The sequence below is a fragment of the Pleurodeles waltl genome, chromosome 3_1, assembly GCF_031143425.1.
Source record: "Pleurodeles waltl isolate 20211129_DDA chromosome 3_1, aPleWal1.hap1.20221129, whole genome shotgun sequence".
NCBI classification, from domain to species: Eukaryota; Metazoa; Chordata; class Amphibia; order Caudata; family Salamandridae; genus Pleurodeles; species Pleurodeles waltl.
In genome coordinates, this window is record NC_090440.1 from 676934641 (window position 1) to 676961417 (window position 26777).

Sequence of the window (26777 nt, forward strand, 5' to 3'; positions counted from 1 at the left end):
AAGGCACCCTCTGTTTCTGTTGTTGGTTCTTCTTTTGTAGACCTGGGCGCAGCTCTTGGGCCTCAATTTAATTTAGAATGTTGAGTTAAGCAGGGTTATTAAATTAATCTGGCTTGTTATGTACCTCTGGGCTCACATACAATTCTACTTGTGTGTCTGTCCTCTTTCAATTGACTTATCTGACCATATGAGCATCAACTGCATATACTGCGTCAGATCTCAGAATTCTTTTGACTTCACAGTTGTGTTTCCTGCATATGTCATCAGATCCAATGTGTTTATATGTGAGTAATGTGAACTCTTAAGTGTATTCTGTGTCAGACTGGGCTCCTTTGCTATCACAGATGCGTGCTGTCCTTTGCATTTCTTTCACCTCCAATATATGATTCCTGGCCCAGCCACCAATGTTACATGTGTGATCTAAAATGTGTTGTTCTCCTAAACTCCGAGATGTGTACCGTGTCCAGTATCTTTGTTCTTCTGGAAACTCCTTGTGTAGTTCTTCTGCTGTATGGTGCTTTATGCTGTTTTTCTGATGTAGTTCTTGTTTGGTGTTGGTTGGTTGTTTGTGCATGGTGTTGGGGGACGGGATTGCATCAGCATTTTTACCAATCCCTGCCACACTGATAGGAGATGTTGGTAAGTGCCCTGTTCTGTGTGTGGCATGCATGGTCTTTGCCTTCTTCTGTGTAAGGTCAGCATATCAGGCTTAGCAGCTCTTTAACACATCACTGGCTGCCAATAGAATCCAGGGCTGTGACCGTTCAAGGATTTCTCAAATGGCATAGGCTTCCACAACTGTGTTGGTTCGAGATAGTTCTTTCATGGTCTTCAGATTCATCTCTTAGCGATTCTATAATTCTGGCAAGTCTAACCAGGGAGGGGGCAATTTAGTAGTTCCTCCTCAGGACAGTTCCTGTAAAGCACTTGAGTGTTGCTCAAACACACCCACTATTGTGGACACATGTCAGAATACCTGTTCATGAACTTATATCATGATCAAAAGAGTGCATGTGTTCATTTCAGCCACTAGCTGTTGAGATGGACAGCACTCCAGCCTATCTCTTGTCACCCACTATGGTGCTGTATATAGAACCCACCATATGTTCCAGTAGAAACTATCTAGCATGAACGGCCAGGCCAGATTCCCTCAAAATAGGACACAAGCAACCCCAGACTGGTTTGGGTTGACTTGTCCTAGTCAGTAAGGGTACATTGAGCATGGGGCCACGTGTGGGCATAGCGGTCACTCTACAAAAAGGTGATGGAAGAAATATGTTTATTAATCTCAGCCACTGATGATTATTTGTGGCCACACTCCAGACCCGTCATGTTTCACCAAGTATGCCACTTTCAACAGAGACCCCCCATGTGCAGATCAGTCTTGGTTCTGCTCTAGAATGGGCAGTACAGCTCAATGTATATCCCACACAGTCAGCTGGTCTTCCACATTAATTGCATTTTCTGGATTTCTGTGCTGGCACAGTCTGAGGAACATCTTCAAGGCTTGACATAGTATGGGTATTCTGATCTAGACTAGTAAGAGCATGCTCAGTCTCCTTTTGGTGACTGTTTAGTAATTTGTCTTCCAGAACTGGTATGTATTTTCAGTGCTAAGTCCCCCTCATCACAAAACATAGGGATAAATGTGCAGTTTTGAGAATGATACAGATACAGCCTTGGCAGACTAAAAATTTTTGAGAAAGAGGCATGATCAGTTGGTCCTTTACCTTGCTTCCCAATAAACCTGCCGTGCCTTTCACTTCTCAATTGCACTTCCCTTTGAGTTGGTCCATTCAAAAACAGTTTTGCTTCAAGGAATGCAGGTGTGTAGAACAACACAGCTGGTGAATGGCAGATCTTGTGGTTAATAATCTTTTGGTCAGTTCACTTCCTATATGGTCCTGTAGCACTGTTATTCTGGTTGTTTGCCAGTTATCACATCATTTGTATAGAGCACTGGGTGTGTCCTGTCTGTTACAGAGGCACTGTTTCCCAAAAAACCCTCAATCTTTCAACATTACCAACCATTGACGAGGTAAGTAATAAACTCCTACATTGCCTTACCTTTGCCAATCAAGAGCCAGTCAGAGGAAAGTATGTAAGCTTTACAGGGTGCCCCACCGGCCAGTTTGGAGCTCTACCGAAGTCATCAAATTGATAATTGAATTACCACAAGACTTAGACTCAAACAGCCTCACCTCCTATTTGAATTCATTCATCTCCGACCTCGACTTATGTACTAGGCTGTCATTTTCCTTTAAGATCTACTTGTATGCATATGGTATTTCTATATCGCAGACCTAGGCAGAAGGCAGTGTAGCGCTTCACTGTGGTCATTTATGATATTGAGCTTCGAAGTCTAAGGATCTTTAGAGTTAGCAGTCCTTTGGCACTGCAGTTAAGAAACTCAGTGATGCAGATTTCTTTTAGTTAATGGTCATCCATATTCTCCAAGCCCTTTTCTCTCCACTGCCTATGGAGCTACTTTATGTGCTTGCCGTCTTTGGAGTTGAACCTTTGACATTTTCCAAGCAACTTGTGATCTCCAATCTTTGATTTAGCCACATCCCCCCTATAAATTGGATATGCTTCTGACCTTATTCAACAGCAAGCCACTGTACATTAAAAGGAAAAAAAACTGGGTTTATACTAGGGCATAGGTCCAACGACCACCTCAGTATCTGTGAGAATATCAGCCTTTACTACCTTTGGTTAAAGAATATACGTAAAGATGGATCTGAAGGAAGTCCCCTTTTCTCTACACCAAAGTCTGGTGAATTAGCACTTCTTCTCCAAGGATGAAGGAAGTGGTTAATCAGTTCCATTATTGCCAGGGGTGTTTACGCACTTTGTCTTAGAGACAGTAGTATCACCATATAAAGTTATGTTTTTTCCTAGCAGTCCCCAAAATAAATGAAGAACTGCAAAGTGCCTGATCACAAGGCACCCTTATAGAAACTAAGTTGAAATATATAGATTGCTCTCGTTTGTCAGGAGTGTAGACTGTCTGAAAGAATCCCAGCTGATTCCTTTACTTGGTGTATTGGAACCTGTGCCTCACCACTGAGAGCAAGCAGACTCCATGGTAACTTTTCCTGCAGTGAGAAACTTGAGTGCAACCACTCTGTCAACCATAGCTTATATTCTAGGTGGCCAGTGCATTTGAAAACAGTAATAAGATGATGCTAAAAGAGGGATTTAGTGCTACCCCTTACGTTCCCTCTGGAGCCAGTTTCCTGCATTAATCACAATGTTGGGTCAACCAGATTTTGAAAGAGCCTTATTTGACCCTTAAGATTTCAGTGTTAAAACCATGAAAAAAGTATTGATGTGGAAGGAAAATCAGCTAAGTACTGACACCTGCATAGTGCACATTAAGCATCAACCACTTAATAGGATTGAGAGTCATCATAGTGGGTCAGCAGGAACAGTAATGCCAAAAACAAGATAATCTGATGGGAGCCCAAATTGTGCTCTGAACTACTGGAACTTTACACCTCTTCAGAAAAAACACTTTGAGGAAGAAAGTTCTTGGAAGTGTTCATAATGTCATCTGCCTTTCAACATTTTATAGAGTATCAGGATTGCAGAGACAGACCGACCGAAGGAGATGGATGGATTTGTAAGACTGCAAAACTTTGGATGAATAAGTATCTTATTTCTAGGCCATCTAGGCCTTATGGATGAAGAATAGGACTTTGAATTACATCATTTGTTTAGGCCGTGAACACTAGTTACTGTTCCTTTAACATTCGGTTGTGTTGTTCCTCCTCAGTGCATTCAGTCTGGAGGTTTTTGCATACCGGTTTGTCCCTTCCTGGTTGGGGGAGAGTCAGCTAGTATTTTCTTAACTGGTTGATGCATTAGTCGGCACTCCTTGCTCTCCTATATTCAGGTAGCAGTCAGTTGGGTTCTTGGGTTGGTACCGTGAGACTGGATGACTCCCACTGGTAAGGATTGTTGGTGCTTTGATTGATCCACTTGTTGGTATAGTCTGTTAGTTTTATAGTTGGGTGTATCTAGGCATTGTACCCTCAAAGGTTAAATGCCCTCTTCAACCCACTTAGTCTCTTTTACAGTAGTCTGACCAGTATAGCCATCCAGTGGTGATGGAATGTAACTGATCTCCACTACAACTACAGACAATTTTCAGCTTACCAGCACTTCTCAACCCCATCATGTTGGTAAAGTCTGACGTATTTCTGCCTTCCGGACTGGTAAAGCCCAATGAGTTTGACATTTGAAACTCCTCCAGCCTCTGGAGCCCTCCTTCAGTTCCAGAATTCTGTGATTTTTGTTTTCCAGTTTAGTGCAATCAATAGGGTTCTAATTGTAAGATTTTCCTTGTTGGCAGGGATAGCTAGTTAATACTAGTTTATTAGCAAAAATATAATTGACAAAGTTGTTCTCCAAGATGTGGTGGAGCTGGTTTAACATCTTGCATTCCCCATCCTGAGCTACCCTTTCCTCTTGCCACTTCCCGTTGCCTTCTCTGGCAAAAAGTGTGAATAGCTTTTTGATCCGGTTTCTCCATCCTACAGTCTTAATCCGACATGGCGCTTAGGTCTGGCAGTTTGGCCCTCAGTGGCTGTCGCGTCGCATACTTCTTGCCAGCTGGCAGCCTCATGCAGTTCCTTCTCCCCTCCTGTCTTGCTTTTTGTTGTTGCAATTTGGCTACGTTTCTCAGGTCCCTCCTATCTTGCTAGCATCTACTGGGGAATGGCTCTCCAAGGTTGGTGAAGTGTAATGGGATCTGCCCTACCTTGTGAAATCATTCTCATGATATTCCAGTCACTAACCCAGTTTACAAGTATGACCAGTCGTCATCTTCTAACATCACTCTTCTGCATCCGCCACCTCCCCCAACAGTAGTTCATTGTGGTATTTTTCCACTCACTTCAACTTGCAGTGTTCCTTTCCCTAACTGATATTTAACAACAATTTCCTGGTTTCCCCCCACACAGTTGAATAGGCTGGTGGGTTTTGTGTTCTCAGTTGGTGGTCCAGTTTGATTGACCCTTTGTTTGGTACAGTCTGTTCACTCCCCCACCTTCCCTGCTGGTATAACGTGTGCATGCCCTGCGGACTCTCCCTGGATTCTCTGTGTGGACGGTGGCACTGCTTTGTCCCGCATGCAAGTCTGTATGTGTGATTTCCTTACACTGGTGGTGTGTGCACATAAGGCTGTTAGAACCTCCCTTTGAGCTCCAAAAACTTCACATTTTCTGCTGGTTAATACAAAATATTTTGCTTAAAAAAGTATAAAAGGTTCAAAAGCAATGTTTCTAGTTCTCCAGCAAGAAGGTTGTGAAGGACTTGGGTGTCAGACATAGACATCTGGGACGCATAGTATGATGCTCCCAGGACAAACAGAGGCCTTTCAAGGGAAGGGGAGGAAGAAACCTAACACTGTTAGATGTTGTATTGTAGAATGTAAATAGGCTTCCATTGGATAAGTGGGAGGAGGCATTGCAGGACGGCCAATAGGAGAAAGGGCATACATAACAAGAGGTTGAAGAAAATGTTGCAGTGAAGGAAATGGTGACCTGTTAGAGGAAGGTCAGATTCAGATGTCTAGCAAGGGAGATACCTAACACGATTAGTGGGACAGCCATAGTGGGGCCCACATGAGAAGCCTTGTAGGACAGGGTTGAGGCATAACCGAGGAGGACACCGAATAAATGTGCTGGTGGTCTACAGCATCCCCACCTTATAACCGAATACATCAGGAGCTGGAAGGTGATATACTGGTATTCCTTCTGATTCTGTTATTCATTTGAGGGTGTCTTGCTTGTACTGTGCACATTACTGTGCAAATACAGCTGGTGGTGTATCGACCTAGTTTACATAAAACCAATAGCAAATCCATTTCCCAGAATATTCAAGGTATGCAATTAAAATAATAATCTACTGAATGCAGAAGATTATGGGAAACCTTTTTGGTAGCTATCAAATGTTCTTATACTTTTTTACCACCTATTTGTCGGAGGTGGCTTCTGTAGGAGATGAAACATAGGATAACTCTCCTGGGTCTGCAAATCATCTTACTAAGTAATTAGATGGGTGAAGGAAGCCTAAGAAAGATAGCATGTGATAACTAATAAAAATGGGTTGAGAGAAGAGTAGCATGGAAGGCAAAAGTCCCCTAGTATGAAGGTAAGAGAGAGGTTGTAGTATAGGTCGCCAGGTCCTTCAGAGGTTATCCCACACCTTAGTCTGTACTCTAGCACTGTGCCTTATAGGCAGTGGAGCTCTGGGGATGCTCTGCCACCCATCCTTGTGCTGAGCACGTGTGGGGTTGTTGTGTGGTGTGACACATGCTGGCAGTGGCCCAGTGGCCCTTCACGCCTTGCACTAATGCCACGCACCTGCACCACTCCCCTTGTTCAATTAGGAGTTCTATTTCTCGTATGAGCAGCAAAGAGAAGATCTCCCTCCACGACAAGGAGCGCCGCACTGAGCCTGCCACCCTTGAGCGCCTCAATGATGAAGAGGAGGAGCCAACCAAGAAGGAGTCCAGTAGCTCTAGCTCTGAGGAAGAGGAGGCCTCAGAATCGGAGTCTGAGGCTGAATCTGGTAAGAAAGTGGAACACAGGGAGCCGGGGAAACATCCTGGTGAAGGGCCTGCTTCTGTCAGTGTTATCTGTGTTCTGAACATTGTTAAGTGCTATATTTGGGGTCCGTGGACCCTCTGACTAGCACTTACTTTTCAGTCCTTGGCCTCCTTCCATGTTAAAGATGCCCTCTCCTCTGTTAGAGTTATCACTGTTGTGAATTTCTTTTTTCTCACGGCTGTCCTGTTGGTAAGGGGTCTTCCTACTTCATGCACCTGTTAGTACGTCCATTAATTTTAGTGTTTCCTTCTTCTGTGAAAATACTTCATACTGTCAGCACTGTCACTGTGAGTGTCCCTATTGATATTGCTGCTTCTCTCCCTTTGTGAGCAAGCTGCTGCTGCTGTTACTCCCCCACCCCTCCTTTGAGAACACTCCCTGCTGTCCGTGCTCTCTGGATGACCGTCTGTCTCTGGTGGCCTCTGTGAAGTGTGCTCCTGCTGTCATTGATCCTCCTCCTCCTCCTCCTCTTTTAGGGTGCCACGATCTGGCAGTTTTCCAAATAGTGAGAGAACTCTCTGCTGACTGTGGTAATTGCGCTGTAGTGAGACCCCCTCCTTATGTCAGAACTTCCCTCTGGTAAGGGCACACCTTTTTGTCTAGGGTGCCACTGATGATGGTGCCTGTGCTCCCTTTGGTGACAAGACATACACTTCCTTGCTAAAGGTAGTGCTGATCTGTCAGTGAACTTCTTTTCCTGTACTGACAGAGCCAGATATAAACATTTTCTCTTCCAGAGAAAATGAAGACCCGCGAGAGAGTCAACAATCTGAACAACAAGCTGAGCAGCCTCTCCTTGACCGCCGTCACTCCCTCCACCACCACCTCGATCACTACACCCACCACCACCTCCACAGCAAAGAAGGTATGATTGCCCTGTGTATCAACAAAACATGCCATTTGTTTATGTGTCGTGCTGAGAAACAGCAGCATGGATGAATGTTAGTAGGCCATTTGAGAATTGCTTGGATTTCTGGAGAAGAATTTTGGGTTGGGGATGTGGGGCAAGTATTTGGTGTTACTGTCATATGTTGGCTATTGGTGGTTGATTGTGAATGTTCAGTGGTGAGTTTTGCTGACTTATAATGGCTTGGCTCGCAAAAACAAGGCCTTCAGATTACAACTCCTTAGTGGAATAGTACATAAGTTACATTTATAGTGGATTCTTGGCAGGTAGGGCTGCTAGATACTGAACGGAGAAGTACTAGCTGTCCTAACCATAGTTGGTGAACAAAGAATGTTTGCTTGCTAATGAGTGACATGAATCTCTGGAGCAATGCTCTCAGTATGGAGTAAGGTTAGACCCTTGTAAATTAATTAGATGCAAAGAGTTGGAGTCCATATGGATTACAGTGAACAGTGACTGTCATGGGATGTTGCTAACAGTAATATCTTCTTCAGTATTGAACTTAATGCCAAACGTTTTTCATATCTAAGAGCAGGTTTTACTCTTACCCCATGTAATGGTGTTTACTTAAGTGACGTCAGAAGGATGGAAAGCTAAGTTGGCCACAGTAGAATTTGAACCTATGGCCTTCACTTTGCCACAGATGTCAGTGGCTCCCTGAGCCAACTTGATGGTTAATTTCTTTGGATCTTAGATAATTTTCCTCCTCGTCAAACGTAGTCTGAGTGGCACTGGATTCCTGAAGCATCATCAGGACAGGTTTGTTGTTAACCAAGAATGACTGCTGTGTAGGAGAGCGTTGTTGGCGAACACAGAGTAGATTAAACTCATGGAGGAAGAGTGTCTTGAATTGGTTGCTTTATCAGCGCAACGTATAGTGAAATTAGCTGGGAAATTATATCTGTTTATGTGACTGTTTTGTCTGTTTGTCCAGTAAGGCTTGATTTATTATGTTTGAATGAAAAAATGCTGGGTAATTGGAAGCTCTAGCAGTTATTTCCTACATTCTTCACAAGTGCAGAGGAGGTGGCACAGCAGGTTTAGTCACAATAGGTGGGCAATAAATGTGAAAGTGTCTGCAGTACTGAAGAGCTTGTAGGATAGATGTATTTGGTGTTTTGATGGCGATAACAGTCCAGCCTCAGACCAGTGTATGTTTGTTACCATTTGCAGAGTAGAGGCTCACTCACAACACTGTTGATTTATTAGTGTATGCACCAAAGAGTATAGGGCTGGTCTAGTCTCTCTCCCAGTTCCTATTAAGAGAAGGAGAATGTGTTTGAGAACTCTACTGATAGATGAACTTCTTGTATTCTAATTGGAGGAGTGCTTTCGACCCTGAGTCCCCACACAGTACAGATAGATGTTAGACTCCTAGAAGAAAGTGAAGCTGAAATAATAGTTATTGCACTAAAAATCCTAGAACAGATTGTGTGACAGCCAGCCACTGGTTGAGTCATGTTCCGCAACCCTAGAGCAACTCTGCTGCATTTTCATGGATGGAGTAGATTGCTGGTGAGGCTCACTCACAACACTGTTGCTTTATTAGTGTATGCACCAAAGAGTATAGGGCTGGTCTAGTCTCTCTCCCAGTTCCTATTAAGAGAAGGAGAAAGTGTTTGAGAAATCTACTGATAGATGAACTTCTTATATTCTAATTGGAGGAGTGCTTTCGACCCTGAGTCCCCACACAGTACAGATAGATGTTAGACCCCTAGAAGAAAGTGAAGCTGAAATAATAGTTATTGCACTGAACATCCTAGAACAGATTGTGTGACAGCCAGCCACTGGTTGAGTCATGTTCCGCAACCCTAGAGCAACTCTGCTGCATTTTCATGGATGGAGGTAAGTCCAAAATGTAAAATAAAAATAAAAAGTTACTGATTTAGTTGCCTACTGGAGAAAATCATTTACAAAAGCCTTAACAATGAGTACTTAACACACTCACTGTCCAACATCTGGGTGCATTAGTTAATCAAATCCTAATTTGAAGATATTTATAAAACATTTTAAAACTTTAAAAATACAATAACGTAGTTGGTGATTAATGTTAAAACATCCCCATCTTGTGTACTCCCAAGTGAGTAACATAAGGATCTAATAGCTTTTTACAATACTGAACAAGATCTGGACACAAAAATAAGATGTGATCCAAATTCTGCATTCCATTGTTACTTAAAGGACAAAGCTCCACTCCAAGCTCCTAGAACAGCTTCAATAGAAGATGTATCTGCTCTTGGCATGATAATAGTTCTTCTAATATAACCGGTAGTCATTGACAGATATTGTTGCATCTTACCCAAAACAATGCATTTACAATGACATTGTAATATTTCAAAGAGTGCATTTATCAACATTGAAGCTTATCAGGGGAATTACTCTTTTTAAAACAAAACTGAGATATTTACAAGCTCATAAGTATTGAAAAGGTATTTTCAGAATGGATGAACTATGCTATAATGTGTTTAAAAGCATTTCATACTTTTTTTAATCAACAAGCAATTCTTCCTTTAAAACGCACCTGAGGGATCCTGGTTTGGAATGTAAAATATTACACTACAGCGGCACAAAATAAAATATTGCCACCTGGAATTCCCTATTGTAAAAGCAGAGTCTGAACTAGTATGCTAGGTTCTACAGTAATAAACAATCATAGGATTTTACCTCCATTCATGAAATGAAGACCAGTGTTTATAAGGGATATACTCTATTCCTTAGGACAGTGTAGGTGGAGTCTTGGCCATATATATGTATCTTAATAGGATGTGTAAATTGCCTTTTCGCAACTGCTTGATAGAGAGTATTTATTGCTCCACTGTGACTTAAAGCCTTCGAACGTACCTGTGCAACGTTGAGTTTTTTTATCTCGATTTTGTGGTGTGATCCTGCCTATGTAGGGGTAGATTTTCTCATGGCTTAAACCGTTATCATCCAATTTCCAGTAATAGGACCGGTTCTTCTTACTTTCGTCAAAACCACAGTTTTACTTTTCTACACATACATTTTGAGAAACCGTCTCTTCGGGCTCTGCTCGCCACTAGTGCATTTGTTCTCTGGTGATTCAGGGGAAAGCAGTGGATGAGCACCTACAGCACTTTATAGCAAACTGGCAATCTGGCTTTCCACCTAATTTGGGTTAAGGATATCCAATGGACACTTACTACATCTGATAAAGTAGCTCGAGGCATTTCGTTCCGCAATTTAAGGAGCACCCCAACACAAAGTGCTTAAACATACGTACCCCTGCAGAACATTAGTTAGATGCCATGATAGTGGTGTTCCTTGAGTATTAGCTGCAGTTAATGAAGACACCCCTAGTTTAATTGAGGTCAAAGTTGATCTTGGTATGAGGTAAATACACTGCTCCTCTACGTATATAACATTTCTTATTAGCAGCCTGGTAATCCATTTAACCTGACAAGAGAGCTCCAGCTGGGCATCTATAGCACTTTACAAAGCTGGACAAGGTACTTTAGGTTGCACATCAAGGAGCACTTAAACCCAAAACCCTTGACATTGTGTACAAATGGATCAAGGCAGCGCACTAGCTAGGGGGTGCAGCAGTTACTGACTTCTTTGTCTCAACTGTGGCTAAAAAAGCCATTCCTAGCTCAATTGAGAATTTAGCTGATAAATTCCATATGCTCAACATATCCTTTCCTATAAAAGCACCTTAAAATCTGCATCCTAAGCAGAGCACCAGTCGGATGCCCCGGACCAAGCCTTTTACTCCCCTTTTAAATTACTAAACTACAGTTTCCCTTTGGGGCCTTAACCCAAATATATGCCATGCCTGGTATGTTGACATTTTACTGTGCACAAATTTTGACTATTTGGAGTAGTTTGCGCTTAGGCCCCTATAACTTTTTGTCCACATAAGCTATCCACACCAAATTTGTGTCCCTTTTTTCCAACATCCTGTGGATCCTCAAGGTACCCAGAGTTTGTGAGTTTCCCTGAAGGAGGCCAAGAAATTAGCAAAAATACAGCAAAAATGTGTTTTTTGGGGGAAAAATGGAAAAAGGTGCTGCAGAAGAAAGCATCTGTTTTTTCCCCCGTAAATGGCATCAACCAAGGGTTTGTGGTGCTGAAATCGCTATTTTCCCAGGTTTCAGGAACAGAATCAGAAAAACACATTTTCTACAGAGTTTTGGCATTTTACTGGGACATACACTATTTTACCTATTTTTTTGTACTTTCAACCTCCTTCCAGCTAGTGACAGAAATGGGAGTGAAAGCAATGGTGAATCCCAGACAGCTAAATATTTCTGAAAATTAGACAAACTTCTGAGTTCAGCAGGGGGTCATTTGTGTAGATCCTTCAAGGTTTTCCTAAAGAAAGTAACTGTTGAAATTAAATAAAAAATTGAAATTGAGTTGAAAAGAGCAGCCATTTCTGTCTACGTTTTCTTCTGTAACTTTTTCCAGCTATGGCAGATTTTTGAAAGCAATATACTGTTACGTCTGCTGGACCTTTTTGATTGCGGTAATATATAAAAGGCTTGTAGGTTCATCAGGAACCTAAGGCACCCAGAGCCAATAAATGATCTGCACCTTGCAATGGGTTTTCATTGTATACTGGGTATACAGCAGTTCATTTTGTAAAATATAAAGAGTGAAACATAGGTATAAAGGAAACCTATGCATTTCCGAAATGGACACAAGAAATGGAGTTTATAAGCAGTGATTATTTCCACATCTCTGAATTCGGGGGTCCCCATACTGGCATGTGAATTACAGTGCATTTCTCAAAATGACTTCTTTCTTACACACTGTCTTACATTTGGAAGGCAATATTGCAGAAAAAGACAATTAGCAATAACACTTGTTCTTCTATTCTGTATTTCCCCAAGTCTCCCGATACAAATGGTACCTCACTTGCGTCCGTAGGCCTAGTGCCCGTGACAGGAAACGACCCAAAACGCAAAGTGTACACATCTCATTTTTACACTGAAAAATTATACGTTTTTTGCAACGTGCATTATTGTGGATTTTGGACTGTAGCTCAGCTGGCACCTATGGAAACCTACCAAACCTCTACACTTTTGAAAACTAGACAGCTAGGGGAATCCAGGATGCGGTGACTTGTGGGACTCTCACCAGGTTCTGTCAACCAGACTCCTTTGCAAATATCTAAATTTGGTTGAAAAACACTTTTTCCTCACATTTCGGTGATGGAATGTTCTGGATTCTGAGGGGAGCCACAAACTTCCTCCACCAAGCATTCCTCCAAGTCTCCCGATAAAAATGGTACCCTCACTTGTGTGGGTAGGCCTAGGGCCGCGACAGGAAACACAACATGGACACATCACATTTTTTACACTGAAAACTAACGTGTTTTCTACACAGTGCCTAACTATGGATTTTGGGCTCTAGCTCAGCCGGCACTTAGAGAAACGTAGCAAACCTGTACATTTTTTAAAACTAGACACTGAGGGGTATTCAGGATGGGGTGGCTTGTGTGGCTCTCACCATGTTCTGCTACCCAGAATACCTTGCAAACCTCAAAACGTGTCTAAAAACACATTTTCCCCACATTTCGGTGATGTAAAGTTCTGGAATCTGAGGGAATCCACAAATGTCCTTCTACCCAGCATGCCCCAAGTCTCCCGATAAAACTAATCCCTCACTTTTGTGGATAGGCCTAGTGCCCACAACAGGGAGGGAACCATAACACAACTTGGGCACATCAAAATGATCTTTTATAAAACTACCTGTTTTTGTAAGTGAGCCACCTGAGTTTTTGGTCCTTGACAGCCATCTAAGGAAACCTACCAAACCCAGAGATTTCTGAAAACTAGGCACCCAAGGGAGTCCAGGGAGGTGTGACTTGCATGGATTCCCCCAGCGTTTTCCTACCCAGAATCCCTTGCAAACCTCAAAGGTAGCTTCAGAATAACAGTTCGATGGCATCTGTCGCTGTAGATACACATGGTATGCATGAGCTCGCCATCTGGTGTTGGGTCGGAGTGTTACAAGTTGTTTTTCTTCGAAGAAGTGTTTTCGAGTCACGGGACCGAGTGACTCCACCTTCTGTGCTCATTGCGCATGGGCGTCGACTCCATCTTCGATTGTTTTCTTTCCGCCATCGGGTTCGGACGTGTTCCTGTCGCTCCGAGTTTCGGAACGGAAAGTTAGCTGAAGACGGAAGATTTTCGACGGTATCGTTGCGATCCGGTTAGAGATAGACACATACGACGACGCGTTCAACATCGAAGCGCCTCGGTGCCCTTCGGGGTAGATTTCGGCACCCCGTCGGGGCCTAGTCGGCCCGACCGCGTGGAGGACAACGCCGATGGATCGGACCCCGTTTCGATTCTGCCCCGAATGCCACAACAAATATCCTTATACGGACCTACACTCGGTCTGTAATCTGTGCCTGTCACCCGAGCACAGCGAAGAATCCTGTGAGGCCTGTCGGGCGTTCCGGTCCCGAAAAACTCTGCGCGACCGTCGAGCGAGAAGACTCCAGATGGCGTCCACGCCAAAAGAGCGTCCACAGTTCGAGACAGAAGAGGAACAGGAGGAATCCTTTTCCATCCAGGATTCAGACTCCGACGAGCTACACTCTACAAGAACTGTGAGTAAGACGTCGAGATCAAACCTTAAAAAAGGAAAGAAGGCCCAGGGGACGCCACTGCCATCCGGCCATGGCTCCACCCAAATTCTCGGTGACCAACAATCGGCACCGAAAAAGGCCCATTCAGTGTCGAGATCGTCCGACTTCGGTCGAGACACCGGCACGCAGCCTCCTCGGGACCGAGAGAGTGCTAAACAGAAGCATCGACACCGAGAGTTCGGTGTCGACACCGATCGACGCCGAGACAGTGGCGCCGAAGACCATAGAGGCCAAGAATTTTCGGCACAGAAAAAGAGGAAGGTTACCTCGGAGCCGAAAAAACAATCGACAGGGCTTTCGGAGCCGAAAAAAGCGACATCAGACCCTGTTTCTGGCTCCTATACCGAAGAGCATTCTATGTCTTCTCAAATGAAGAAACATAGATTTGAACAAGAACTGCAATCCACTGACGTGGATCACACGCAAAAGCGTATCTTTATTCAGCAGGGGACTGGGAAGATCAGTACCCTCCCACCTGTCAAACGAAAGAGAACGCTTCAGTTTACTCCTCAGCAACAAACAACACAAAAGGTAACACCTCCTCCCTCGCCTCCACCTGTAACTCCGGCTTCGCCAACTTACACCCCGTCACATTCGCCAGCTCACACCGCCATGAGCCACGACGACCAAGATCAGGATGCGTGGGACTTGTACGACGCACCAGTGTCTGATAACAGCCCAGACACATACCCAACTAGGCCATCACCACCGGAAGACAGCACAGCCTACTCGCAAGTGGTGGCTAGAGCAGCTCTATTCCATAATGTGGAACTACACTCGGAACAAGTAGAGGATGATTTTTTATTTAACACCCTCTCCTCAACCCACAGCTCCTACCAAAGCCTGCCGATGCTCCCAGGCATGCTACGCCATGCAAAGGACATTTTCAAGGAGCCAGTTAAAAGTAGGGCAGTGACGCCTAGGGTGGACAAAAAGTATAAGGCGCCTCCTACGGACCCTGTCTTCATCACCTCTCAGCTGCCACCAGACTCTGTGGTGGTAGGGGCTGCCAGAAAACGGGCAAACTCACACACTTCTGGGGATGCACCTCCCCCAGATAAAGAAAGTAGGAAGTTCGATGCAGCCGGGAAGAGGGTTGCTGTCCAAGCAGCAAACCAGTGGCGCATCGCAAATTCACAAGCGCTGCTAGCGCGATACGACAGAGCCCACTGGGATGAGATGCAGCATCTCATTGAACATCTCCCAAAAGATCTGCAAAAAAGAGCAAAACAGGTTGTTGAGGAGGGTCAAAACATTTCCAACAATCAAATACGCTCCTCCATGGATGCAGCAGACACGGCCGCAAGAACCATTAATACGTCGGTTACCATCCGTAGGCACGCATGGCTCAGAACGTCTGGATTCAAGCCAGAAATTCAACAGGCAGTGCTTAACATGCCAGTAAACGAGAAACTTCTGTTCGGTCCGGAGGTCGACACAGCTATAGAAAAGCTCAAGAAGGACACTGACACTGCCAAGGCCATGGGCGCACTCTACTCCCCGCAGAGCAGAGGATCTTATAACACCTTCCGCAAAACACCTTTTAGAGGAGGGTTTCGGGGTCAGGCCACACAAGCTAGCACCTCACAGTCCGCACCGCCCACCTACCAGGGACAGTACAGGGGAGGTTTTCGGGGCCAGTATAGAGGGGGGCAATTCCCTAGGAATAGGGGAAGATTTCAAAGCCCCAAAACCACTACCAACAAGCAGTGACTCACATGTCACACACCCCTCCCACACAACACCAGTGGGGGGGAGGATACGTCAATATTACGAAGCATGGGACAAAATAACTACAGACACATGGGTCCTAGCAATTATCCAGCATGGTTATTGCATAGAATTCCTGCAATTCCCTCCAGACATACCACCAAAATCACAAAATTTAACAAAATACCATTCACAGCTTCTAGAGATAGAAGTTCAAGCACTACTGCAACAAAATGCAATAGAATTAGTACCAAGCACACAAATAAACACAGGAGTTTATTCACTGTACTTCTTGATACCAAAAAAGGACGAAACACTGAGACCAATTCTAGACCTCAGAGTAGTAAACACATTCATCAAATCAGACCACTTTCACATGGTCACACTACAAGAAGTGTTACCATTGCTCAAAAAACACGACTACATGACAACCCTAGACCTCAAGGACGCATATTTCCATATACCAATACATCAATCACACAGGAAATATCTAAGGTTTGTATTCAAAGGAATACATTACCAATTCAAAGTATTGCCTTTTGGTTTAACAACCGCTCCAAGAGTATTCACAAAATGCCTAGCAGTAGTCGCTGCACACATCAGAAGGCAGCAAATACATGTGTTCCCGTATCTAGACGACTGGCTAATCAAAACCAGTTCGCTCACACAATGCTCAAACCACACAAATCAAGTCATACAAACCCTCTACAAACTAGGGTTCACCGTCAACTTTGCAAAATCAAACATTCTGCCAAGCAAAGTACAGCAATATCTAGGAGCCATAATAGACACGACAAAAGGAGTAGCAACGCCAACTCCACAAAGGATCCACAATTTCAACAGGGTCATTCAACACATGGCTCCAAACCAAACAATACAAGCAAGAACAATACTACAGCTCCTAGGCATGATGTCCTCATGCATAGCCATTGTCCCAAACGCAAGACTGCACATGAGGCCCTTACAACAGTGCCTAGCCTCACAGTGGTCTCAAGCACAGGGTCACCTTCTAGATCTGGTGTTGCTAGACCGCCAAACTTACCTCTCGCTTCTATGGTGGAACAGTATAAATTTAAACATAGGGCGGCCTTTCCAAGACCCAGTGCCAGAGTACGTAATAACAACAGATGCTTCCATGACAGGGTGGGGAGCACATCTCAATCAACACAACATAAGAGGACAATGGAACATACATCAAACAAAACTGCATATAAATCATCTAGAATTATTAGCAGTTTTTCAAGCACTAAAAGCTTTCCAACCAATCATAACCCACAAATACATCCTTGTCAAAACAGACAACATGACAACGATGTATTATCTAAACAAACAAGGAGGAACACATTCAACGCAGTTAAGCTTGTTAGCTCAAAAAATATGGAAGTGGGCAATCCACCATCAGATTGGTCTAATAGCACAGTTTATTCCGGGGATCCAGAATCAGCTGGCAGACAATCTCTCTCGAGATCACCAGCAAGTCCACGAATGGGAAATCCACCCACAGATTCTGTACACCTACTTCACACTCTGGGGAACACCACAAATAGACTTATTTGCAACAAAAGAGAACGCAAAATGCCAAAACTTCGCGTCCAGATACCCACACAAGCAATCCCAAGGCAATGCCCTATGGATGAACTGGTCAGGAATATTTGCTTACGCTTTTCCTCCTCTCCCTCTCCTTCCTTACCTAGTAAACAAATTGAGTCAAAACAAACTCAAACTCATTTTAATAGCACCAACTTGGGCAAGACAACCCTGGTACACAACACTGCTAGATCTGTCTGTAGTACCACACATCAAACTGCCCAACAAACCAGATCTGTTAACGCAACACAACCAACAGATCAGACACCCGGACCCAGCATCGCTGAATCTAGCAATCTGGCTCCTGAAATCCTAGAATTCGGACACTTACAACTTAGCCAAGAGTGTATGGAAGTCATAAAGCAGGCCAGAAGGCCATCCACTAGACACTGCTACGCAAGTAAGTGGAAAAGATTTGTTTGGTACTGCCATCATAATCAGATACAACCGCTAGATGCAACTCCAAAACATATAGTAAATTACTTGCTCCATTTACAAAAAGCAAAGCTAGCCTTCTCTTCTATTAAAATACACCTTGCAGCAATATCTGCATACCTGCAAACTACCTATTCAACTTCCTTGTATAGGATACCAGTTATCAAAGCATTTATAGAAGGGCTTAAAAGAATTATACCACCAAGAACACCACCTGTTCCTTCATGGAACCTAAACGTGGTTCTAACAAGACTCATGGGCCCACCTTTCGAACCCATGCACTCTTGCGGAATACAATTCCTAACCTGGAAAGTTGCCTTTCTCATCGCCATTACATCTCTAAGAAGAGTAAGTGAAATTCAAGCGTTCACAACACAAGAGCCTTTTATACAAATACATAAAAATAAGGTCGTCCTACGACCTAATCCAAAATTTTTACCAAAAGTTATTTCACCATTCCATCTAAATCAAACGGTAGAACTACCAGTATTTTTCCCACAGCCAGATTCTGTGGCTGAAAGAGCACTACATACATTAGATGTCAAAAGAGCATTAATGTACTACATTGACAGAACAAAGAACATCAGAAAAACTAAACAGCTATTTATTGCATTCCAAAAACCTCATGCAGGTAACCCAATATCAAAACAAGGTATAGCCAGATGGATAGTTAAATGCATCCAAATCTGCTACCTTAAAGCAAAAAGACAACTGCCCATTACTCCCAGGGCACATTCAACAAGGAAAAAAGGTGCTTCAATGGCCTTTTTAGGAAACATCCCAATGCAGGAAATATGTAAGGCAGCCACTTGGTCTACGCCTCACACATTCACCAAACACTACTGTATAGATGTGCTATCCGCACAACAAGCTACAGTAGGTCAAGCTGTATTAAGAACTCTATTTCAGACAACTTCTACTCCTACAGGCTAAACCACCGCTTATGGGGAACTAACTGCTTACTAGTCTATGCATACCATGTGTATCTACAGCGACAGATGCCATCGAACTGAAAATGTCACTTACCCAGTGTACATCTGTTCGTGGCATCAGTCGCTGAGATTCACATGGACCCACCCACCTCCCCGGAAGCCTGTAGCAGTTCAGAAGTTACCTTCAATTTTGTACATTTGTATATATTACTTAATCCTTTAATAGGTACATACTTACATTTTTCATTGCGCGGGCACTATTACTATAGTACAACTCCTACCTCACCCTCTGCGGGGAAAACAATCGAAGATGGAGTCGACGCCCATGCGCAATGAGCACAGAAGGTGGAGTCACTCGGTCCCGTGACTCGAAAACACTTCTTCGAAGAAAAACAACTTGTAACACTCCGACCCAACACCAGATGGCGAGCTCATGCATACCATGTGAATCTCAGCGACTGATGCCACGAACAGATGTACACTGGGTAAGTGACATTTTCATTTCCTCGCATTTCTGTGTGGTGTTACCGCACTGGCACAAATTTCCTACTATCCAGCGTTCCCCTCGGTCTCCCGATAAAAATGATAACTCACTTGTGTAGGCTGCCAAGTGCCTGTGATGGCAGGGAAGGGTGAAAAACACGTAGAAATCGAGGGGGAACCAAAGCGGGTCCAAAAAGGCAGTTTTTTTCAACCGTTTTTAGGCTTTAGACTCACACACAAGAGGGGCGGAATTTTTATCGATAAAGATGTGACAATGCTGGAATCCATCACAGAAATGTAAGGAAAATGCGTCATTTCAGGTAAAGTTGGGGGTTTGCAGGACATTTTAGTTAAGAAAATGGTGTGGGTTGCATGTGAAGCACACCACCCTGGCCTCACCCAGATGTTTAGTTTTCAGATGTGTCTGGGTCTGGTAAGTTTTTCCAGGTGGCAGCGTACCAAAGTTCAAACAGTTCAGCTGCTCACCATTGCAAGTGGGACAATATTGGGAGTTAGCCAAGCTCTCTTGGGCCCATATTTAAAATCAAAACCCAAAAGAGTAAAATTTCCTCTTGCTTGCCATTGTGAAGAGATGCTTTAGTTTGCAGGGGGAGCTGAAATACGGTTACCCCCTTCAATTGTGGTGGGGGGCAATACCATGCCCAAAGTGCTTGGCAGCCCCCACCCCTCTATTTTTTTTAATTCCCTGGCATCTAGTGGGATTTCATCTTATGACCTTATGGCCTCTTGCATCCTGTTGGTCACGTGCCAGATAATATATGCGGGCTCTGCAGTTGGACCTGAAGTTCCAGTGGGGCAGCATCAGGGGAATCTTTCTGATATGGTCTAGATCTCGCAGGGATGTGCAAAAGATCTACAGTGGTGGTTAACAAACTGCAAGTGGCTCAGCAGCAGATCCCTCACTCTTTCCCAACCAGACCTGACAGTAGTGACAGATGCGTCACTCTGGGGTTGTGGCGGCCATGCGGAAGAGGTGAAGATCAAAGGCATGTGGCCTCTGGCAGAAACCAGACTCCAGAGCAACCAGTTGGAGCTCCGTGCAATCTGGCTGGCACTGAAAGCCTTTCTTCCCTTTATCAAGGGAAATATGGTGCAATGGACAACATAACTGCTATGTGGTATGGAACAATCATGGATCTTTAACCTCTGGACGTGGCTGAAACAGCAGGGCATATCCCTAGTGGTTCAACATCCGGCAGGATCGCTGATTGCCAGAGCGGACTAACTCAGACAAAAATGCTGAGCGGATCACGAACGGCATCTCAATCCAGAGTTGGTGCAGGGTATCTTTCAGCAGTGGGTAGATCCTTGACTAGATCTCTTCACCTCCACAGAGAAGGCACAATGTCAGCAGTTTCACGTATTGATGTTTCCAAGGCGGCAATCGCTTGCAGATACTTTTCGTCTTGAGTGGAACTCAGACCTCCTATACACCTTTCTGCCCATGTCACTCCTACCCAGAGGTCTCAAGAAGATCAAGATCAACTGGGCCCAACTAATCCTTATAGCTCCGGACTGGGCATTGAGTCTGGTATCCCGAGCTACTGAGCAGGTCCATCGATCCTCCGATCAGACTGCCCCTTAGGGAAGATGTTCTGTCATAGCAGCAGGGGAGGGTTCCTCATCCGAATCTGTCCACTCTCTGCCTCCTCACATGGAGATTGATCTTCAACAGTTGATATCTTTTGACATTTCTCCCAAAGTCATTAACTTAATCTTGCCAGCCAGGGGTCTCTGCACCAAAACGGTGTACGCCTCTCATTGGAAGAAATTTGTGGCATGGTGACCCCCTTTGTGCCCCTCACTATAAGGTTGTTGTGTTCATCCTTTCTCGTGCCCAGCAGGGCACTGTTATGGGTTCTCTTAAAGGATATTTGTCTGCTATTTCTGCTTTTTTTGCGGTTGCCTGATAAACCTTATTTGTTTTAGTCCCTCAAAGGTCTTACACATCTTTTTCCTCCATCCCTATTCATTATGCCCTAATGTCATCTGAATTTGGTTTTACATTTTTTGATGGATGCTCCTTTCGAGCCTGTCCATAATTGTCCTCTCAGGCTTCTCACTTTGAAAACAGCCTTCCTAGTGGCCGTTACATCTACCCACAGGGTGAGTGAGCTGCAGTTATTGTCATCTAAGCCATCCTCACATTCCATCTATCCTGACAAAGTGATGCTTCTCACTAGGGCCTCTTTTCTGCCAAAAGTGGTTTCACCCTTTCATGTAGGCCATTCAGTCACCTTGCCTACTTTTTACGCACCCCATTATCATTCAAGGAAGAGGAGTGACTCTGCTGCCTGGACCCAAAAAGAACGTTGACAGTCTACCTTGTTCCTACAAAAGAGTTCCAGGTGGATGACCAGCTCTTTGAAGGTTATGTGGATGCAAAGAAAGGTCAGACAGTGCAGAAGCCGACCATCTCCAGATGGGTCATACTCTGCATTAAGATCTACTACTTACTGGCTTTGCCCTGAGGGATTGCATGCTTATCCTATCTGAGCCAAAGCTGTGACCACTGCATTAGCACACAACATTCCATCCTTGACATCTGTCAGGCGGCAATGTGGGCGTCTCTGGACATGTTTACCAAACACTTCTGCCTGGACAGTCTGGTTCGTCGGAATGGGTACTTTGAGTCCAAAGAAAAGGGGTCCAACTTATCCTTCCTCTAGAATGGTTACGTTGGCTGTTTGGCCCTGCAGGATTTTCTGGTATGAACTTAGTTCACAGGCCCACCTCCGGGGATGGTATTGCTTGGGTATCTATTTAAATGTAAGGAATCTGCAGCTAGAAGTCTCTATCAGATGAACAAGTTACTTACCTTCAGTATCGCCTTATCTGGAGGAGACAATACCTAGCTACAGATTCCTTACTGACCTACCCATTCTCCTGAGTCTGTGAATTGATTTCTAAGGGCATAGACTCCCCCTTTCAGGTCCTTAGTTTTGAAACAACAGCAGGGGGTCGGTTTCTTTATGGCTTTGCGCTTCTAGTGTGGAACTACGTGGAAAGAAATTGACATGAGTGTGCCGAGACTGTGCCTATATTGGAACCGTGACGTCCTATCCAGCACAGACAACGCAGATGAATGACAGGGAGCCGATCACTGCCACCTAACGGCACCCAGGGGTAATGCTCACAAAAATGTTCCAGATCCAGCCTGACACCTTGGGAGAATTCAAAGGTAAGTAATCTGCAGCAGCTAGATATTGTCTCTACCAGATAAGGTGTTACTGAAGGTACGTAACTAGTTCAGCTATTACCAGCTCTCTAACCCAGATGGGAATCTGTGAACTAAAATCCCAAGTGTCCTCTGTACACCTTCTCATAAATATTGATTAACCCTAGTTATCTCTTTTCTTTTATTCTTGCTGTTAGTATTAAATTTGATCCCTAAGGGATTCCTAAGTTTAGCATCTATTTTGACCAAAGACTGTTCCTCCTATGTCCGTGGTTTTACAAGAAAGATATTGTCCTTACGACTGCCAGTGGACACTGTGTTAATTTGGGTTTCACAGAGAATTTTCCATAATCTTAATCCCTATGTAGAGATTTATCATTCATTCATCTGTCTAATATAATATATCCTAACGTGTCTTTTTATTATACCTATTTTTATCTTATTTATCAATTTTATTTTGTCTGGTCGGACTTCATCTGATCTTATCTCTCTAATTTGCAGCTTCCCAAACATTTTAGAACCATGACACGCTTTTTTAAAAGGACAAACGTTTGCGACCCACCTACCTTTAATGGAGTTATGGTGGGCGATGCTTAATGTAACTGAAGAATCGTATGGTAGTGTGATGTTGTTCACAGATAGCACATTTTCTGTTGAGATGGCCTCTGAAGTTGCACAGACATACACTTGTTTTGATAAAACTATATTGCTCAGTAATAATAATATATATTATGGCATACGAAATACCCTCGGACGGATTTACATCAGGTCTGTAATTTGTGCCTGATGCTGGAACACAGTAAATCTTATTGCGACGCCTGCCTCTCCTTCGGCTTTCACGGCCATCGTGCACATCGGCTTGAAATGTGGTGGAGGAGCATGGAAGAAACACCAGACCTTTTCGGTCCCAGCGGCATTGAGGGGGGACAACACCTACAGCCATCAGTTGCAGATGAAGAGGCTTTCTCAGTTGAAGGCAGTTCAAGCTCCGACCTCGAGATAGACCTGGAGATCGAGGACCTCCTAACTTATCAACAGTCCATGAGTACAGCACCCCCTCAACACCATCAAGAGCAGCTCTCTACTAAAAACCTTGTAGCCCCTCTGGAACACCAGAGAGAGGCTTTCGGACCTTCACTGACTTTCTGCCATGGTCTGCATCAAACAACTGCTTCGGACACCTCACCTAGCTCTGACTCTGTACCGGAAAAGCCTTCCAAGCTGAGCACTTTAGCTCCAACTACCCTGCGCTACCTGATTGTGGGCATTGAGCGGACTTTCAATGTCACGCCGACCTTCAACATCGACTTCAACTTCCTTGGCACTAAATGGATCATCGGTACCAAAACAAAAGATTTTTTTGAATCTAAAGATTTCGGCATCGAACTCCAAGTTTGACATCAGCACAGCAGTCGAGCCCATCCTCCACAAGCTCCAGGAACAGTTTGATTTGAGGAAAAAACATCTGATCATCCACCCACACATAGGCCGCATTCTTGCCTGACCTTTGGCCTCTGCTGCACTACCCTCCAAACTGCAGTTGTCATTCCAGGAAGCCTTGGACACTCTAGTTCCTCCAAAAATACTCAAGACTGCAGATAAGGATACCAGACCCTTACCTTTTGCACGACCATCATGACTGCTATTCCCCTGCCTTTGCCTTCCGATGAGTTGACGATATATTACATGTTCCTCCCCAGGATGACCCATGGGACTCGTATGATTTAGACCCACCAGGAGACACAGATGCTGATCTTTGTCCTGCTCTCCCCTCCCTTGCTGATTCAACTTAATTTCAAGAACTCATCAGTAGGGACACCTCCATCCATCAGGTAGAACTTCACAAGGGGCCCTTACAGGACAACTTTATTTTTGAAACCCTTTCCACCATGCACCGCTGCACCCAATATCACCCAATGCTCAAAGGCATGCTTCACCACACCCCAGAATTTTTTTTAATATCCTGTCAGAGCTAGTGTTATAACACCCAAGGTAGATAAGAAATATAACCTCCCCATCTGACCCTATCTATATACGTGGTCCGCTTTCACCAGACTCACTAGATATCGCCACTGTCCATAAGTGAGCTAACTCCCAGGCCAGAGGAGGTGCCCCACCACCAGATAGATAGAGCAAACACATTGATGCGATGGGAAAAAGAGAACAACGCAATCAGTCAACCATTGGTGTACTGCGAATTCCATGGCCCCCTACCCTGGGACGGAATGGATGACTTTCTCAAGTACCTCCCTGAGGAGCATAGAAAACGGAGCCAGGAAGTTGCATCAGTGTGCAAACTCATTTCTCACACATCCATTCACTGAGCCCTAGACTCAGCTGACAATGCTGCGTTCTCCGACGAAGACATGCATGGCTCTGTATCTCTGACTTTAAGCTGGAGGTTCAGCAAAATCTGCTGGAATGCCTTTTGATGGTGACCACCTTTTTGGACCCCAGGTGGATAAAACTTTAGAAAAGATAAAGAAGGACACAGAAACATCAGAAGCAATTGGGGCACTGCAAAAGCCAGCTCCTTTTGCTGCACCTCCTATTATGGAGATTCAAATATCACCTCCTCTGATACAGCCACCTCCTACCAGTCCACAAAGGGCCAGCAATCTTCTCCCAGGAGTTATTTTAGAGAGTCCTACAAAGGCAACAACTCCCTCCAGAGACAAGAGTAGTTCCCTAAAAGGAGTTACACCTGCCACCAAACCCTGGCTTGCATCTTTTTCCTCCAGACCATACAACACCTGTCAGGGGACGCATATAAGGTTTCTTTCCCACATGGCAAACTTAGTTATTGTCTGGAGCTCACTTCATGCCTGCCACTTTTCCCCCTCACACACACAGACTATCAGGAACATCAAACACTGCTACTCAAAGAGGAGGTCAAAATCCTCCTCAAAGGGTTATAGAACCCATCTCCAGCCATCACAAGGTATAGGAGTATACTCACTATACTTCCTCATACCCAAAATAGACTGCTCTCTCAGGCCCATACTGCACCTGAGGCCCTAAACAAATATATCCTATCTGAGCACTTCCACCTGGTAATCCTTCAGGATGTCATCCCACTGCTCCAGCACAGCATCTTTGTGGCTACGCTATACCTAAAGGACGCCTATTTCCACTTTCAAGTACATCCGGCTTATCGCTGATATCTCAGGTTTGTGGTAGGCGGAAGGCACTGCCAGTTTCAAACTCCTCCCATTTGGGGTCACAACTGCATCCTGGGTATTCACCAAGTGCCTTGCAATGGTAGCCACTCTCCTCTGCAAACAAGATGTCCATGTCTTCCCATATCTGTACGATTGGCTCATCAAATCTTCCACCTGTCAACAGTGCCAAAACCACACACAAATCACAAAAGAGCTGCTTCATTGCTTAGGGTTCACCATAAACGCTACCAGAGCCTACCTCCAACCCCTACAGATTCAGACTTACCTAGGTGTATTCTCAACACATAAGTAGGCTTAGCCAATGCCAATTCTGCAAGGATACAATCTTTCCAAGCACTCATTTTCCTGTTCCAGCCTGATCAGCAACTCACAGTCCGAACAGTCATGCCTCTTTTAGCCATGATGGCCTCATGCAAGGCTTCACATGTTTCTGTTGCAGGAATGTCTAGCACAACAGTGGTCTTAACAGAGGGTCATTGGGACGATCTAGTGTTGATCGTCCGCCGCACTCATCACTTTCTGCAGTGGTGGAACACCGACAACCTGTTGCGAGGGTGGCCTTTCATCAACCCTATTCTTCAAACAGGTATTACAACGGACGCTCCTCTCAGAGGGCGGAGTGCACATTTACAGGATCTGAATGTACAAGGTCAGTGGGATACAGGAAAAAAACTGAGTCTCCACATCAACTACATGGAGCTTTGAGCTGTTCATTTAGTGTTGAAGGCCTTCCTACCTCAGGTGATGGGCAAAGTTGTCCTTGTCCTGAAGGACAAAATGACAGCCACGTACTACCTTTAAAAACAGGGGAGGACACGCTCTCCACAGCTGCCTCAGTTATCCCAAACCATTTGGCGTTGGACTCTCTATCACAACATTCACTTGTTAGCAGAGTACTTCCAGGAAAGGACAACGATTTTGCCGACCTCATGCAGATGCAGCAACAAGTTCGCGAGTGCGAACTTCACCTGCAAGTCCTTCTCCGTTATTTTAGTACATTGGGGTTCCCTCAATTAGATCTGTTTGCAAACGCAGACAACACCAAATGCTCACACTTCGCCTCCAGGTTCCCACACACACAGTCCAGTGGTAATGGTCTATGGATG

General features: G+C 44.4%; 1 protein-coding gene across 2 annotated transcripts in view; it reads left to right on the plus strand.

Annotated features, from left to right (window-relative positions):
* LOC138284474 (protein phosphatase 1 regulatory subunit 12A-like) overlaps positions 1–26777 on the plus strand; it is a 409508-nt gene that overhangs the window by 224242 nt on the left and 158489 nt on the right. The window contains exons 8-9 of one of the 2 annotated variants that reach the window (XM_069223275.1): positions 6398–6579; positions 7355–7482. In XM_069223275.1, the coding sequence (XP_069079376.1) occupies positions 6398–6579; positions 7355–7482 (310 nt within the window). The remainder of the gene's footprint in view (positions 1–6397; positions 6580–7354; positions 7483–26777) is intronic. The other variant, XM_069223274.1, reaches the window with a different exon arrangement.